This window comes from Phaethon aethereus (genome assembly GCF_964289735.1).
Source record: "Phaethon aethereus genome assembly, chromosome: 3".
Classification (NCBI taxonomy): Eukaryota; Metazoa; Chordata; class Aves; order Phaethontiformes; family Phaethontidae; genus Phaethon; species Phaethon aethereus.
The window spans coordinates 72,659,721-72,677,655 of record NC_138576.1 but is presented as its reverse complement, the minus strand read 5'-3'; the positions used below and the strand labels follow the sequence as shown (position 1 = coordinate 72,677,655).

The 17,935-nt window shown below is 37.7% G+C and overlaps 1 protein-coding gene across 1 annotated transcript in view; it reads right to left on the bottom strand.

The window, feature by feature from the left end:
* LOC309404168 (nesprin-1-like) overlaps positions 1-17,935 on the bottom strand; it is a gene marked incomplete at both ends in the record, with an annotated part of 124,338 nt that overhangs the window by 1,472 nt on the left and 104,931 nt on the right. The window contains 12 exons of the mRNA XM_081998553.1: positions 1,279-1,434; positions 2,327-2,452; positions 4,405-4,599; positions 5,334-5,568; positions 6,545-6,639; positions 10,948-11,095; positions 11,458-11,612; positions 12,672-12,818; positions 13,535-13,717; positions 14,924-15,128; positions 16,084-16,217; positions 17,731-17,901. Coding sequence (XP_081854679.1) covers positions 1,279-1,434; positions 2,327-2,452; positions 4,405-4,599; positions 5,334-5,568; positions 6,545-6,639; positions 10,948-11,095; positions 11,458-11,612; positions 12,672-12,818; positions 13,535-13,717; positions 14,924-15,128; positions 16,084-16,217; positions 17,731-17,901 — 1,950 coding nt within the window. The remainder of the gene's footprint in view (positions 1-1,278; positions 1,435-2,326; positions 2,453-4,404; positions 4,600-5,333; positions 5,569-6,544; positions 6,640-10,947; positions 11,096-11,457; positions 11,613-12,671; positions 12,819-13,534; positions 13,718-14,923; positions 15,129-16,083; positions 16,218-17,730; positions 17,902-17,935) is intronic.

The window sequence follows — 17,935 nt, the reverse complement described above, 5'->3', positions numbered from 1 at the left end:
AAAGAATAGGCATAAAACATCAAACAGGCAAATTCTGTTAATACAGGAGGACAGAAAACATTGCCATGATTAAGAAATTGCTATAGCAGGGGTACCATCTCAGACTATGAATAATAATAAAGATGGACATTGAAATCAATAGCAGCAGAGCGTGAGCAGCAAAATCATCTCTCCAGTTTCAGACATTTGTAAAACTACTTACTTCCTCCCCATTGTAATCTGTGCTGTTTCTGACTTTATATCAGCATTTCAGCTGAGAAGACGAAGACTGCATCTGCTCTTTCATAAAGAAAAGTAATATGTTCTTTAGCTACTGTGTGAGGTTTAACAGGGGCATACACATGATCTCGCATTTCCGTTTTGTGGTTATAAACTCGATGGCAGCTTTCCGGAAATAAGCAACAGTTGAAAAAAGTGTTGCACTAGGTTACATCCTGTAACATTCAGTATGCACAAAACTAAGATAAAACTTCTTTACTTGGCTCCCTCCTTCACCATAAATGTACATGCAGTGACTACACTGTAGTTTAGATATACCTACTTTGGCTCATTCAAATGCAACTAACTCATAACAAGTTCTCTGATGTTAACAGTGAAACATTTTTCCTACTTTGGGGGTGTTTTTGAAGCCTTCACAGGTACCTTGCATGAGGTAACTATTTCAAAGTAAGCCCCAGTATATCTGGACTGCAATCTCTACTGAACCACAGAAATAACATTTGGATAATCTGAAAAGCTAGGTCCACTACCTGGATTTTTAAGTGCAAAATGGAGGCAAGAAACACACTAATCGCATGATGCACCTGAAAAATCAAACAATACTCCTCAGCTCATTTCACAGCCAAGAAAGTCATCCTCACACTAAGAGAAATGCAGACACCACAATGTCTGAAGAAGGAGAAGCTATGAGCAGAACTGAAGGTACAATACAGTAATGTTGAGCAATGAGGGGACATCCTTTCTGAGCACAGCTCTTCCACCAAAGCCCAGTGAACTGTATTACTTCTGTGTTTTCCCCAACCAACCATGCCACAGTCCCACAGCACACAGTATGACTTTTATTTTGGATTTTCAAGGATGCTTAAGTATGACCTCATGGCCATGACAAAGTTCAAGAGATCTAGAAACACTAGCAGTAACTAAAGGAAGCATTTCAAAGGATGTTTTCCCTGAGTGTGTCTACATGGATGTCTTCTAAAAGCTGCCACTTGCATTCAATTTTTCTCTGAATACTTTTGTAGCCTGCATACTCGTATCAGTGCTCAGTACTATACTTGCCTGGTGGCACAGCTCCTCCCACTGTCTGTGCAGAAGCTCTATGCGCTCACTGAGGATTGAGATATCATCTGCGCTGATATATACAGACAGGGTGTCCTTCATCAGAGAGAGGTGTGCAAGGTCATCTGTCCATCCTTCAACAGCATTCTCTAACTCCTTAAAAGGAGCGCACAAGGGAAAAAGACCAGTTAGCTAACAAATAAAAATTTGAATGTGTTGATGAAGCATGAAGACAAGCATTGTTATCCCACTGAATTAAAGTCATATCTGAGCAGATCCACCATTTCAAGAGGACTGTTCCAGTCCCATTTAAAAGAAAAAGAAAACACCAACCCCACAGGTACCAATATTTTCAGAGTCACGAGAGAGGTAACTCCCCAAACAAAAATGATATGTCATCCTTGTAACAAGTAGTCACAAATGAATATGCTACTCAAATCTCACTAGAGTTCAAAGGTATTTGAGAATTCCAAGTATTGGTTTGGACTTCTCTGTAGTGAAAATATTTTCAAGTTGTAATCCATTTCTAAACTGCAAAGAATATAGCATTAAAGTGCTATCTAAGATCCCCCACAGTAATCTCACCTCAGATAAAAAGCACTAAACCAACAGTTTAGATACCAAGAGTTTAAATTAGAAGTTAGAATTTCTGTAATACAAACACACCAGCATTTAGCACTTCTACAGTACTTTTCAGACCCTGTTCTGATCTCATAAAATCATAGAATAGTTTGGGTTGAAAAGGACCTTTAAAGGCCCTCTAGGTCAACCCCGCTTCAACTAGAAAAGGTTGCTCAGAGACTTGTCCAACCTGACCTTGAATGTTTCTCTGATCTCACTTTGATCAGATCTATATTTACCCTGCAGGATTTGCATTATAGTGAGATCACTCAGATATTATCCTTTCCAAGTGTTACATGGATAGTTTCTTGCCACAGGGATGGCTGACTGGTTTGCAGTCAGTAATGCAAAGCCTATTAACAATGGAAGAGGTTACTGCACAAAGGCAGGCAAAAATAAGACAACAGTCAGAGAACAAGTGCTTTACCTTGCAACGAATCTGCTCTGCATGCAATTCATCATGGTGTTCTGGCAAAGGCTGAGAAAGGTTTTTTTTGAATGATCTTAGCTTCTCCAGGGAGTCTCCTATGCCCTTTTCAGATGCTTCCCAGTCCTGAAGGCAGAATGTTTATTAGACTTCAATTCACATCTGGATTATACTTATGTCAGTTGATTTGCCTAAGTAACCACTAAAAAGTGAAAACTTTTTCATAATAACAAGCCCTGAAATCACTCTCTAAATAATACTCATAGTCTCAGAGCTTGAGTCACATGTACAACTGTGTCAAATTTGTTGTGTGTAGGTCTCTGCTAGTAGAAATACACAAGCCAAAGCCTCCTGTTATCACAACGTTGTCTAGATCCAACTCCATCCTTTCAGAAAAGCCTCTGCCTGCCAAAATTGTTTTCCACTTCTTTTCTTGAATGCCTGTATTAAACACCCCACTGTTCTTTATCAAAAGCTCCATGCAGGTGTGTGAAAAAAAAGGTGGTTGGGAATACTGCAAATTCCAGTCAGATTGAAGTACGTGCAGTATCTCCTCTAAATTATCATTCTAGCAGGTACACCCAGCTTTAGTGTTTGTATACTTTCCAAAATTTTAAATGTGTCCAATGCAATCAAACTATACCAATCCTCATGTGACAGTATGGTTTTACCTGCCTCATCTGCTTGTTAAAGCCTGTTAAAAAGGTATTCAGAGACAGAAATATCTCTAATAAACCAGTTAACCCACAAAGAATGCCAGTTTTGTGATACCAGAAAGTATGACACTTGTTTTTCTTAGTCTTCTGCTTCGAGATATTCTCCTTCTACCACTGCCTATGTATTTCTTTCCTTCAGTTTTTTCCAATCTATGCCAATATTTCATGATCCTCTTCAGGATGGAGAATTACAAACAACAGGTCTTGCAAAAACCTCCTCTCTTTAGTGTCTTCTTTCTTCTCTCCTTAGTAAGTAATATGACCTAACATGAAAATAGTCTGTGATGTTCTTAATGCAACATACACTCTTCTAGAATATACACTTGTGCTTCCCATTTGGTCAGAAGACCACTAAAAAGTCACTTATTTAAGACCAAGAGAACATAATGTAATAAAGGCTTGATATCTATGAGAAGATTTACGCAATTTGCATGGTAATTTCCCTATTTCCCCACCTTCAAGCATTAAATTCCATATTTTCATTGAGACAAAATACCACAGAACCCTTGGTCTCCCTAAATAACAGCTTTCATGACTAAAATTTCTACCACAATTCCCCCACTAGAAGCTGAGGTATGAGGAACAAAGCTTGAAAGAGGAAGAAAAATATACTTATCTGAACTTTTCCAAAATAATATTTCATTTTCTTGCACTGCTTTACTTCTTGCTATTTACAAACAAAACTAAAGTGTCTGTCATTCTGTAATTCTACTAGACCTTTGAAACTATTCTAAAAGCACTTGCTCTATGCTACTAATACACACACAAGTACAATTTTCCTTATCCTCCCTACAATGAGTAAAAGGAAAAAATAAACAGAACAAATTTAAATTCCAGTTTATCATCTTCAGTACTTAAAGTGAGATTAGCAGGCATTCTGGACACTACTTTCATCAAAATAAAGTTCAAAGCTTCCTTCTCCAAGATCACAGAAGTTTATCTAAACTAGCAAATACTCAAGACACTGGAAGGAAACACAAACTACTGCATTGCTAGATAGATCTTGACATTGGCATGTAGAGAGAATAAGGCAGGTCCAATTTTCAATACAGAATGTAGAAAAAATAACCAGCATTGTGCAAAATACATTTTCACTCTGTGTTGAAAATAGGACTGGTAGAAATATCCGTTACTGGCAGTGTTCTGGAAATATCAGTTAAAAGATATCAACTAACACGCAAGCCTACTGTGAAGTATTACCACTCCTAGTTTCAGAGGTGATGAAATGAAATCATGAGCTCATGTAGCATATATGCAATTCCTGTATTTGTGCTTATCCCTTGAGAATGCTTTTCTTCAATAGGGTTCACAGTAAGAAATCATGAACTTGTTGAGGAAGTACAGAAGAAATCACACACTTACTTTCAGTAGCAAAGCAAGCTGTTTCTTTTGTTGCTCCAGTTGGGTGCTAGCTATCTTCCAGTGCTCCTGAATTTCGGTAAGCTCTGTCTGCAGAACTGCCTCAGCTCCACTGTCAGCAGAGAGCAGCAGTTGCTTCCCAGCTTCCACAGTGAGGATATAACTCCCTTGCTGCCTTAGGAGAACTTTCTCTTTAAGCTGAAAATATTAACAGTTTTCTGTTAGCTTTGCCTTTTTAATTACAATTAGCAATTCAGTATAATCCATCCTCAAGCCCATACTTTAATTGATTGCATAACCTTTGCTTAAGCATGATCTGCTTTCCCAAATGCTTTATCCTAACCTTTTCACAAACATTGACTGCAGCAGACCTTTAGAAAATTTCTCCAAGAACATAAAGACATGAAAGACTTCTTTCTCCCCATTAATATCAGTATCTCAATTGTTCCTAAAGAGAAATAGTTCCTCTAGAGCCTATTATGCTTATAAGATTTATTATTATATGTACCTTCCTGCCAAAAAGCTTGAAGACACAAAGCTGCTAAATACATACTGTTAACCTCACATAAAGATGGACACTCAAGGTATCCTTGTTTTGTTAGCTAGAATACGTTCCTCAAACAGGATATCGCTATTTTTTTCCAGACAGTTTCAGTGTGATGTTAGCTACAAAGCAAAACCAGAAGCAAACAAGGTAGGAGAGAGAGGGTTCAGTAAGTTCTCCGTTGCATGTTCGTTATGAACTCCAATCTCCTTTCCATCACATTGCTGCTTATGAGGCTATACCAGTTCCAAAGAAGAACTAACATCCAATATTGCCCTCTGCAAAACAGGTAGTCTGAATCTAATACATTTTTGAGAATGTTTTACATGATGAAGGCTGTAAAAAAGGCAGGGATATTTTCCTCTTTTTTCCAACAGACTGGACATACCTGCACTTCATCCAGCAGTGCTCTGGCTTGCTGCAATGGGATAGGAACGTTGCCCAGCCCACTCACTGGTTGACAAGATATTTCCACTAGCCACCTGCGCAGCTTCTCTGCCATCTCCCTATAGCGTTGCCACTGGTGAATCTGACTGTCAATGATCCCTCTCCTCTGCTGTGCCCGGCGAATTACTCCTTGCCATTGATTACTTAGAAGAGTCAGTTTCAGATTAAATTCATCCCTATTATAAATAAATAAATAAATAAAAATACATAGTAACCATACTTGGATCTATTTAATGAAATAAACTGAAGGGAAAGGGAAAATGTTTTCTGTCAATTACAAAACACTAGGTGAAAAGCACTGAAGTCTCATTATAGCTGACTAAGGATGAGATCTTCACACTTCGTGTACTGGGAGAATCAAAGGGCTCCAATAACTGAGACCTTTAAAACCCCAAACCTTTAACACACAAAACTCTTCTACCTTCTCCCCAGAAATATACAAAGAAAACCCACAAGTTTTGCCAGTTTAGATTAGACAGATCGGTAGTAAATCATGAAGATTTCACAATTCAGCCATGTATTTACTACTGAGCTTAAAGCAGGCATAAGATATACATAGCATTAACAAAATTTTCACATCCCAGTAAGCAGTTCATCTTATATTACATGATACCCTTAGAAAAGTCAATGCATATGCTCAAATGTGAAGCCACTGGTGTTACACTGATTTTTCATTCATTTGATCACAAATATTTAAAATAAAATCTCAGGCAGTAATGAATTCCTATCCCATCATGTTTAGGCTGCAGGTGTTCTTAAATGGCAGTAGGGAACGCTCTTGGTAGAGGCAAATCCCCAGCTGGCATAAATCAAGCATAGCTCACTAAATCTGTCATTGCAGGCTCCTTTGGTGAAAGTGACATTTTGAAAGTACATCAAAATAGACATATATGTAACATGTTTGATAATCCAAGACAAATCTTTGTCAGAGAAGCAGCCTCAACACTGTTGTATTTCCAAATGCATTCACACATTCAGATAACTCATAGCAGCCTAAGAACTGGCTAATTAGTAGCTTAACCACAGCGCTAGTAACTTCTACTTCGGAATAGCGTGATCTTAACACTGACATCTGCTACCTTCTCTGTTTGGAAATCCCCCACTAGTATTACTTCATAAAACCAGCAGCAGCAACAACACAGGAATGTCTACCTGTCATCCACCTGTCCTTGTTCTAGGAGGTGCTGCCCGTCAGAGATAATTGAATGCAAAATCTGCTGGCGGCTGAACATCTCTGCCTGGAATAGCTGTTGTATAGGAGACAAGAATGGTAAAACAAAAATTTACATTTTAATTCTATCTGTATGCACTGGTAAAAATAAATTTTCATGTATTTAATCTAATTTCAAATTAATTCAATGGAGTTTGCTCATGAACTTACAGAAACACATTTGAAAAAATCTCATTGCTGGAGATACTTGCTGCTTCTAGTAATTATTATTAGTTCCTTGAGATTTAAAGAAAACTATTAAAAAGCTAAATAATATCAACAGGAGATAGGTTTTATGTCTCCGAGTACAATTGTGTGATTGGCATTTGTCCTGGTTTCAGCCAGGATAGAGCTGGTTTTCTTCACAGAAGCCAGTGTGAGACTGTGTTTTGGACTTGGGATGAGAAACTGTTGATAATGTGCTGATGTTTTGGGTTGTTGCTAAGTAGTCAAGGACAGTCCAGCTTCTTGTGCTGACCTGCCAGCGAGGAGGTTGGGGGTGCATGGGAAGCTGGGAGGGGACACAAGCAGGACAGATGACCCAGGCTGGCCAAAGAGATATTCCCCACCATACGACGTCTTGCCCAGTACATAAACTGGAGTTGGCTGGGGGGTGGAAATCGCTGCTCAGGGACGGGCTATTGATCGCCGGGTGGTGAGCAATTGCTGTATTGGGCATCACTCGTTCTTGTACATTCCTTTGTCGGTATTATTATTGTAGTTATCATTGTTGTTTCTGTCTTTCTTTCTGTCCTATTAAACTGTGTTTATCTCAACCCACGAGTTTTTTTTCTAATTCTCTCCCCCGTCCCACTGGAGGAGGGGGATTGAGTGAGCGGCTGCGTGGTGCTTAGTTGCCGGCTGGGGCTAAACCACAACAGCATTATAACTTACAACAAAATTCAGATAGGTTATTTATTGCATGGACAGAAAAGGCACTTTTTATTTTCTGACATGTTTAAGAATATTAGAGTCCTTAGCATTGTTAAATTGAACTTATGCACAGATTGTGTATTATAGTGTTATACAAACTTTTAATACAATTTTACACTGCTAATAGATCTTTAAAAGAAATGGTCAGCCATGTGTAGGAGCTAGAAAACAAATTTCCACTTCTAATTTTTCCAATTTATTTTCGAATTTTCTCCATCAGTCATAATAAAATTTCACAATACTATTAAAACACCCTTATTACTTAAATATTACTTAAGACAAAAATTACTTAAGTACTACTTAAGCAAAGATGACTTAAATATATACTACTTCAATTTATTTTTAACAACACCTTTTCTTTTAATAATGGACCATGTCTCTAGATAAGGTTTATCAGGAATGTTCTTATGTTGATGAAGGTACACCCAGGCATCAGCTCAGGACTGGCCCTACTCTATCTTCAAAAGGTTTTCAGAGAGATTAAAGGAGAAAGTATACTGGTATGAAGTTTGAGACGTTGGGGGTTTTTTTTATTAGTAATGGTGTTTGCAGTTGATAGAAGTTCATCTTTGCCTGAACTGAGCGCCACTATTCCCCAAATCCAGATTACACCCCTGTTACATGGCTTCCCACCAGCTCAAATTGTGCCCATCTGCAACTGCCAGCAAAACACCCACAGGCACCTGCACAATTAAATCCCTCAAGCACATTATATGTAACTTAGGACTTCTAGATGGTGGACTAATTTTTCAAAATGACATTTTGCCTCCCTGAATCACTGAGATAATTTTGAAAAATTTAGCCAGGTCATAAATTTTCCCACAGAAAGAAACAGTGTTGTCTAATTTCCTTGCAGAAGTATTTGATAGTGTTCTTTGAATACCTTGGCTCTTATGAATGACTGAATCTGAACCAGAGGGAAACTAATTGCTCTATTTTCTCATGAAAAAAAAAACCCCCACAATAATGTGGGGTTGAGAATTTCAGAAAGCTGAACAAGGCGGCAGAAATTTTACTTCCTGTCACATGTATTTCAAGTTATGGGGCATGGATGAAGCACAGGAAGCAAGAGCATCTACCAGCATTGTTGACAGATTGAGATTAAACTGAACACCACAGATTAAAAATGCCCCACTAAAACCCAACAAAACCGAACTCCCCATAAGGGACAATTTTAATATTTTTTTAAAAGGACAGGTGAAACAAAAGCTTATCAAGCATCAGGAACTCTACTTAGAGTGGAGATATTCAAGCCCCACCCAAAAGCAGAGACATTTCTGTCAACATTCACTTGCTCTCCACATGTACACTGTCTCTGTACATAACAGGGATACTCCGTTATGTGGTACCACTTGCTACCCTGATTTCTTCTCCTATGTAGATCACTATGAATCATGGAAACAGGAATTCAAAGGAGGAGGAAATGAGGGCAGGTGTTGGAATGCACCATACCAGCACATTGGAAAAAAATTCAGTAATCAAGTTGGCAAAAAGCTTCCCCTTCCCCTGCCAGCATTTTCTCAAATGCTTGTCTGTGCATTCCCACTGAGCGGGAGTCCCAAACAATGTACCAGGCTTGAAAATGGGTACCTGGAGAATTGCACAAGAATGACTACAAGAGTGTCCTGACAGACTTAATCTGAAGCAGATGCCAGTGTTATTGCATATGTGAATGAGGTAACACCTCCATATTGCTGGTTATGAATTTCGATGGGAAGTTATTTTTAAATAAGGCCACTGAGGTAGCTGGGGTCCTCTTTGAATAAACACCATCAAAGTTATGAGTCAGCCCTGGAAAGCTGATAACTGAGCTGGAGGCATTTCAATATCCATTCCAGGAATGCATGTGGAAACAGAATATTTTCTCATTATCTTCAAAAATACAAAGCAAAACAATCTGGAAACTCATCTCAAGAAGTTTAGATTTGACCCTTTCAGCTGCGAGGAGTTGCAAGCAAATTCTTCATGAGTATCGGGAGGCATTGCAAAGAAAATTGAGTACTGAATACATTTAGACTACATAAAATGCCAAAAAGCTTTAGGTAAAAAAAAGATGAAGTTTATAACATTTTCTTAGGATGAATTGCAGTATTTAGAAAATCAGTTATTAGTTCTCTAAATTCTGAGAGATTACTTTATAGTTGTAATAAAATGAGCTTCAGAGTGCCTGAGTAACATTCGACTGAGCTAACTGCTCAGATCAAGGTTTCAGGAGAGAATTAAGCTGAGATCTCAATTGAAAGCAAGAAGATTGCCATTATCCCCTTTCAAAAAAAATTATAGCTATAACTGGACACAACAACAGTAGGAAATTATCCACTTAGACAGTAATGATTTCTGGACATTCAAATCTCAAAGACCCGAGATGTCTCAGCTTACAAAGACACTGTCCAGTTAATACTGGCAGCACTGAGAGGAAACAAAATGGATGACATTTGTGAAAGCAAAGGCAGTTAAATGCTAAAACAAATGTATGCTAAAGAAAGAAAAAATGATTGTGAATTACTTTCTGCTATCAGACATGCATCCAAATACGAATCTGTGAGATACAAGGCAAGAAGTGGGGGAAGGACATGACTCTCCCTATGATCTGGCCTGAGTCTATGGGTAGGTCAGCTGAAAAAGTTGTGGGAACTGAAACTACTGTGGCCACATGGGAGCTTTGGTATGAAAATTGACTTGTCTTACTTGATCTTTACCAGGATTCTTGGCAGTAACATTATGGGTGGAGAAAAAATGTGCATCACTTGACTTCACTGATCATAAAGACATCCTCTACTGAAAAACTCTGAATCAGTTTTTCCCTGCAGCAAAAGCTGGGGTAGTTCTTAATTTGTTACAAAGAGACAAATTACTCCAGCACACAGGGAATCAGTTTGTTCTCCAAGGAAATGTTACCAAATGGAGGCCCCATGATGAGTTATATAACTCATCAGTATTTGACAGAAAAGTCTTCTTTTAACATGCTCTTTAGATGCTGTACATGTTAGCAATTTAATATCAAATAAACAAAATCAGATTAAACTGAAAGAACAGAGATTTCCTCCAGTTAGGACTGAAGACAAAGGTCCAAATTGCATGAGAATAGTTAGGTTCTATGGAAAGACAAATAAAAGCTTTTATTTCCTTGGTACAAACCAATATCAAGTAGACTAAATGTAGGGGACAAGCACTCATGGGCGTACTCATACATTATACACAAATTCAGACACTCAAGTCCTCCCCAAAATGGGGTATTATCGACATATTTGCATGCTTCTGCTGTTTTTAAGTTAAGATACCCTCAGATGGTGCAGCCAAATGTAATTCAATTCAAGGCATACTATTATGTTACTCCACAAAAGACCATGCATTCCATTTATGTATAAATAGTATGTGTTGTAGTTATGTATAAATACACATGATAACTTGCCTCATGTGCCCTCTGTTGCTCTAAAAGGCTCTGGTAGTTTCCTGAAATCTCCGCTGCCAATTTCTTCTCAGTCTGAACTAATAAATCCATCCAAGTCTCACATTTCTCCAGGAAGGTCTGCTGCTGCAGCAAGAAAGACTGCAGCTTACTGAAAGAAAGATAGATGGATTCAGGTAAAGTGTCCCCCTCTATCACACAGTGTTGAGAATCTTGCAATAACTTTTCCAGCAGAATTTCAATTCAGATGGTAAGATTTTTCCCACTCAGCTGCCTCATCCAATTTATTTAGTCAACACTGAAAAGCAGCAATCTTCCTCATTTCAAATTCTGTTAATCTGTGGCAAAATTAACATCTCTGCTCACTGGCTTCACTCTTTATTTATAAGTACAGCAAAGAAAAAGAGCTCTGGATAATGAAATATCTGAAACATTTTCTGTATTCTGCAAAAGGTATACTTTCTAATTGTTGTAATTGAAGAAAACTATACAACAATCTTTAACTATCCCCACCTGAATCTCTCTGTAGTCTGAGATGAAATCAGAGACCAATGTCTGTTCAGGTTCTGCATCCTTTTGATTTCTTTATCGTTTAGAGGAAGCCTGTAACCCAGTTCATTCAGACGGTCCAAATCTGGGGCCATGCTACTGAACTTTAACATCTGGCACTGCAACAAACAATAAAAGCGGTAACTAGGAAGTTCACTGTTTACACTGTTATAGACTGCAAAATTATGAACTAGCACTCAGCTAAATTTGGAATGGCCTTGGTTGCCACCAAGTGGCAAGCAAACTCTATGCCAGCGAAAAATTGCATTTCCAGTTTTCAGCCTTTGGTCCCAGACCAGGAGGACACTTATGCTCATGTTTAAACATACACAGAAACGTAAACTCAAATTGCACTGAAGTGTTTTGCTGAATTGGGGATTTACTGCTCAGAGCTGCAAAAGTAGGTTAGTGTTTGAAGCCATATGTCTCTATTGTAAAAAAGCCTTTTTCCTTGTTTCTTAGCCTGAATGCTAGGCTAGCAAATTCACATTGAACTTAAAGTTTTTATTTTTAGTTTTTTTGTTTTGCAGTAGAGAAATATCTAATTCGCTACGTTAGGAAAATGTCCTGTTTTTAAGCATGCCCAAAGTGGAATTATGTGTAGAGTTAATCCTGATAGAAAAATCATGGAAGATTAAAATGACAAAAATAGCCTAGATTGCAAAGTTCATCAACTTCTTGTCAGGGCCTCTGAAAGAAGAGGAGGGGAAAAAAAAGCCCCACAAAAAGGGGTGAAAAAGTTCAAATGGAGGTGTCACAGTACACAGTATGAATGTTTCTTCAGTATATCAAGATACCCCAAATTAATAGATAACTTCATCCCTAAACTAAATACCACTGAGATGGGAATTGCATAAATTCGAGAAAAAGTTGAGAGAAAACAAGATGAAGGAAATCTCCCCAAACTGCGAAAGTTTCCATTCCCATTTTGGCTTGATATTAATTTTATTCTAAATGGTTTGCCTGTATTTTTCTTCTTTACTCAGGGGCAAGGTAACATGGACAATCACTCCTTGACTGCTGTCAAACTTCTAAGTTCTCACTCTTACACTTTGTGTAAGTGACAGTCCTTTAACATGTATAGAATGCATGTATGATATTTGTGCATACCCTGTACTACAAATAATCGGGCTAACAGAAAAAATAATGAATCAACACTTCCTGTATTTATTAGTCACCTTGAGTTCCTCCATTCTACTCTGTATTGCTGAGAGCTCAGATGAGTGACTGGGATCCTGTCCTTTCAATATTTCTTCTGCTGCTGTTATCCAGGCCTCAAGGACTTGCAGGTTCTTGGCAAAGGTTTGATAGTCCAGCACTCCAGCCTTGAATAGAAAATTTAAGAACATAGCATCCATACTGACATTACACTGCTGGTTATTCTCATTATAGAGTTGCAAACAGCTGCCTAGGCTAGGAGCAGTTGTAATTGCTGCTTTGCTCACAGACTGTGGAATTTTGGGGTTTTTTTTAGGCTAGAACAGAGGATTTTTGATCATAGCAAAAAGGCAACACTTCAAAGTGCATAAATATCTCCTTGCCTTGAAATAGATAACTTCCTCTAACTACCTTTTATGAAACTAACTCCTTTGCTTAATTTATTGTCAGCAGAGAGAACCATTAGTAGCTATGTTATCTTCAGGTGAGTGGTAGCTGTGGATCCAGCTGTTAGTACTGTTGCTGTTGGTGGAAAGCATGGTGCCCTTGGTATTCCAGATAGACACTTTTCTCTGTGAGGTTTGCTATCCTCTTCCCAGAGTCTGAACCTTCTTACAAGGTCTCTGCTGGATAGAGCATATTTCCCACTCTCAGCTTTGGCTTCCAGGGAAGTCTAGGAAATGCTGATGAACAGGTAACACCACCCTCTTTTCCCAGGCAGTTTTAGATGATTTATGTGTTTTCATGTACCAGCACTTCAGGACATGGTTTAGTGGGCATGGTGGTGTTGGACTGATGGTTGGACTTGATGATCTTAGAGGTCCTTTCCAACCTTAATAATTCTATGACCAGATTCAAGGACCTGAAAACACTCTCTGCATACCTGAAGTACAGCCTGTTGCTTGCGGAGAGCCTGTTCAAGGGTTGACAGATTCTGGTTCAGAGAAAGATGATCAGACTGTATAGCTGCTGCTGCTGAAGCCTCCACCTGGCTTTTTAGCTCCTCTCCCAGTTCTTGAAGAACAACCAGTGACTCCTGTGCTGTCTTTAAATCTGTGAGTACATCCTGTGACAACACATTGAATAAAGATATCATTAGTTAGCCTTACACTCTGCTGATGTCATCCTCCCCTGATTTAAAGGAGAAATGAAATGACTGAACTCCACCACTATATGAAAAACTTATATTTACTGCTGTATTTCAATGCCAAAGCATCCACTCACACTCTGTATGAGAAGGAAATGATGTGCAGAATAAAACAATATACCAAAGCACCCGTGCACAGAGGAACAGCTCAGCTACCTTTGAGCAAGGCTGAGTTACTGATGAGGCAAAACTTGTTGAAACAAGCCTTTTGAATCTACGGACATGCTGGTCCTAAGCAGTGGCAGCCCTCACTATGAGTTGATTCAGGTCTGAGTAGACCTCCCTTTTATTCTTGCTATGAATTATCAAGAGGGATGAAAAAATAACTTTTCTAAGTGTCCTAACATAATGGCTAAAGAATAGGACATCAGAAAATGAAAAAATTCTTTGAACTGAAAAATTTGAATTGCCAGTCCAAATGACTATGACAGTAAAAGCTCAAAAAGCTCATTAATGTGTTCATTTTTCTCCTTGCAGTTGTTTTGCTGGCACTAAGACAATTAACATTTTAATTTTTTTTGTCAACAACACAATATGAACTTAAACTCAAAAGAACCAAAATGTAACCACAGATAAGAGACAAACTATCCTGCTGCCTTGAAACACAGTCTTGAAAAAGGAAGAATCTCAAGGTTTTAGAGTGGATGGTGTCCTTCCATAAGGAAGGATAAAGACATCCCCAGAACATACACAGTCTCTTTTCATTCAGAAAAAGTGAACAGCCTTGATTAGTGGCAATATAGTCAAAGGAACTTGTGTTTCTTTCTATTATAAGGAACTCAATAGATTTGATAGTGATATATTGCCAAGCAAGAATCCCTTTGATAAGCAGAGGTTTAAGACTGAATCAAATGATATAATTTATCCACCTTCTCCAGAGAGATGACTTCAAATACAAGCTTCTTAAACACCACCACAACAAGTAATGGAGTGATCACATGAAAAGTATGAGAAAGTCATGAGATTTGCATAGCAAACATAAAGCTGTCTCTCCAGTGCCTGATACACATCAATAAAAAGAAATGTGTTTGCATGCAATTTTCCAATACAGCAAGTATAGACATTAGTAATGGAGAACCTCTTGTGATAGAGCTGTGAAAAACTGCAAAGCTTAACTGAACATACATTGCAGTCCTGAATCCAAGTAGTAACTTCATCATCAGCAATGTATTTGCTGGTGGCAGTCTTCAGGAGTTCATTGGTCTGGTCTTCCCGCTGACGGACTGTGGAAGAGCACTGCTGGTAACAGTCCTTGTACCTCTGCCACAGCTGAAGGAGGCCCTTACTGGCACGCAGGCGCTCTGCAATCTCCTGCAGAAGGTTGTTCCACCTGGTGAAGAGATTGGATGAATGCTTGAACCCTGGGAGCCCACAAGAACTATCCCTGCCCCTTTTCTTCTCTGCTGTTTCCCACAGTCTTTTGGCTTTTAAGAAATTTGATAATAATCAAGATTCAGACATTTTGGGAGAGGGGGTGGTGGTGGGGGGACAGGAATCCAAGAAATACATTGACAGGCTGTTCTGACCTGTCACAGCAGGTCTGATCTGTGCTACGTCTTGGATGCTGTATATTAATGCTTGAGGTCAGAGCTGGAGTTCACTTTTTGAAGTGAACCTCCTGCTATTTCCACTTAGCATATTTTGGTTCACTGCACAGGGTATCCATGACTGACCGTAAACTGCCAGCACCAGATTACTGCAAGGGCCTAAGAGGCCCAAAACAGGTGTAAACAAGAAATTATTTCTTCTGCTGCAATTCCCTCCCAAACCCTGACAGAATATTTAAAGTCATAAAGCGCTGTGTCACTCCCTTCTAAAATACTCTCAGACCTAATGATGGCAACCAGAAACATGTACTTTCTCAAACATGCTGGTAATCATCAAATTGCCTCATTATTTCCTTACTAAAGGAAATCACAACATTTTTCAATTATTATTATATGATAAAAATGGTGCAGTGAAAATTCCGTCAGTCATCATTGAGACTGTTAAATCCTACAGTATCTTTTTTGAAATGGGATGAATAAACCCAGCCTCCACTTTCAGGTTCTAGGACAGGATGGACTGCAGATTAAAATAAATTTGGCTTGATTGTGTTTTCAAAAAAACCCCAACTTTCCACCAATCTAGTTTTTGCTGCAGAAATAACTTTGCCTGCCCCCACAAGCCCCCCAAACCATAAAAATAATAAAACACACAAAAAATCAAAATGACAGAAAACTGGGTCAATAGATAAATGCAACTTTACCACTGAAAGTAAAGTTCAACACACAGACATTTTCTACCTCATATTCACTTCTTTCAAAGTGTTGATAAGTGTTTCAGTCACTGGTGGGTGACATTCTTTCAACAACTGAGTGGTCATGGAACCAAATTTCTGTAAGCTATTTTCTTGCTTTTCCAATTCATCTTGTAGGCTCTAAAACAGATATAAGGCATTACAGATGAGGTATTACAATTGCATGATGTAGAAACATTTCAAAATAGTATGTATCAATTACATCATACAGGTTATAAATGCAAAACTTGATTTCATGCATGTTTCATCTAAATAGAAGGTTGTCTAACATCAAGGCTGTTGTTAATTAATTTGATTCAATATCAAGGTGTAGCAAAAAGTAAATTTTAACCTAAGATTTTCTCAGAATGTAAAAACCTTATAAAAGAAATTATTCTGAACAAGTACTCTTAGAAGGAATAAGTTCATGGAACTGCTTCAGAAATTAAAACTTAACTCATGGAAGAAAATAAATAACATTTTACCATTTAGAAATAGATGAAAAAAGTAACAGCACAAAAAAGCTTTATTCTGAAAACAAGGTTCTTGCTCTTTCATTTATCAGTCTGAAGTAGTGCTGGCAGGGAAAATGCTCCTTTTTTTTTAACCTGAAATGTTTTTATGCATATTATTACAGTTTGAATAGCCTGTAAAATCTCAACCTGATTAAACAGTATAATGAAAAATCTTAATTTTCTTAATTTAATTCTTAATTTAATGTAATTTAATTAATTAATTTTCTTAATTTTCTTAAAATCTTAATTTTTTAAGCAAAAAATAGTTTTCTGTACCTATTTATTGTTTTACTGACTCCTCTCTAACACATAAAAAAAAGAAAACATAGAACAGTGGCTGTAAAGTGCATTAATGGATACTTTTTAAATCTTGGTTTGAAAAGTGATGCTCATGCTTAGAGCATTTGGATTTATATCTGCCTGGACTTCAAATCACACAAAATATTTAAATGATAATGTAAACTTAAATTTGCTGGCAAATACTAACAGCACAAGTTTTGTTATATTAAGCATCTGAAAATCTTTATATAATTATTTTTTATTCCAAAACCAATAACTTTATTTGAAATAAGTGGTTATTCTATGTAATAGAAGAATATTTTAATTACTTTTAATTAAATTTTAAAAATTATTTTAATGAATATTAATTTATAATTTTATAACAGGAGTCTCATTGTATTTAATGATTTTTTTTACAGTGGAAAACCACTCGAACATGTGAGTATCTCAGCTTTCGGAACATTATTTTCTTTGATCTTCAATCTACTGCAACCACAGGGCTGAGGCAGAGGCAGATGTTTAAAACGTAATCTCAGCATGTGCCAGTAGCTCAGAAGCCTGACAAAGCAGAGTGAGAAACTTTAGTTTTAATAGTCACCAGCACGATTTTAAAACTTTAATGATTTGACAGTTACAGCTCAAAATTTAAAGATCATCAAAAATCTAAAAAGAAAACAACTATCACCATTTTATTCTTCTGCAAAATGAAAAATAGAACAGCTGTTTCATAATGTGCCAGTACGTCTGTACTTCCATTTGTTATGAACCAAAATGTATAGTTATCTGCATCCGTGCAATGAGGGCAAAATTAATCCTTAAATCCATCCTTAATATGCCAAGACGCATAGTATTCTTTTCACCTGAAGGTTATCAACTTGGACTTTCACAGCTTCCAAAGAACCAGTAAGAAGATAAAAACGGGACAAAGAATATCTGGCTTCTGTCAGGTAACTATTCAGTTCTTCATAAGCCACTTTGTAAATGCTCCACTGATCAAGAACAGATTGCAACAATATCTGCAGTTGGCTAACCTAGGTGGAAGGAAAAAAAAAAGGTAAATGAAAA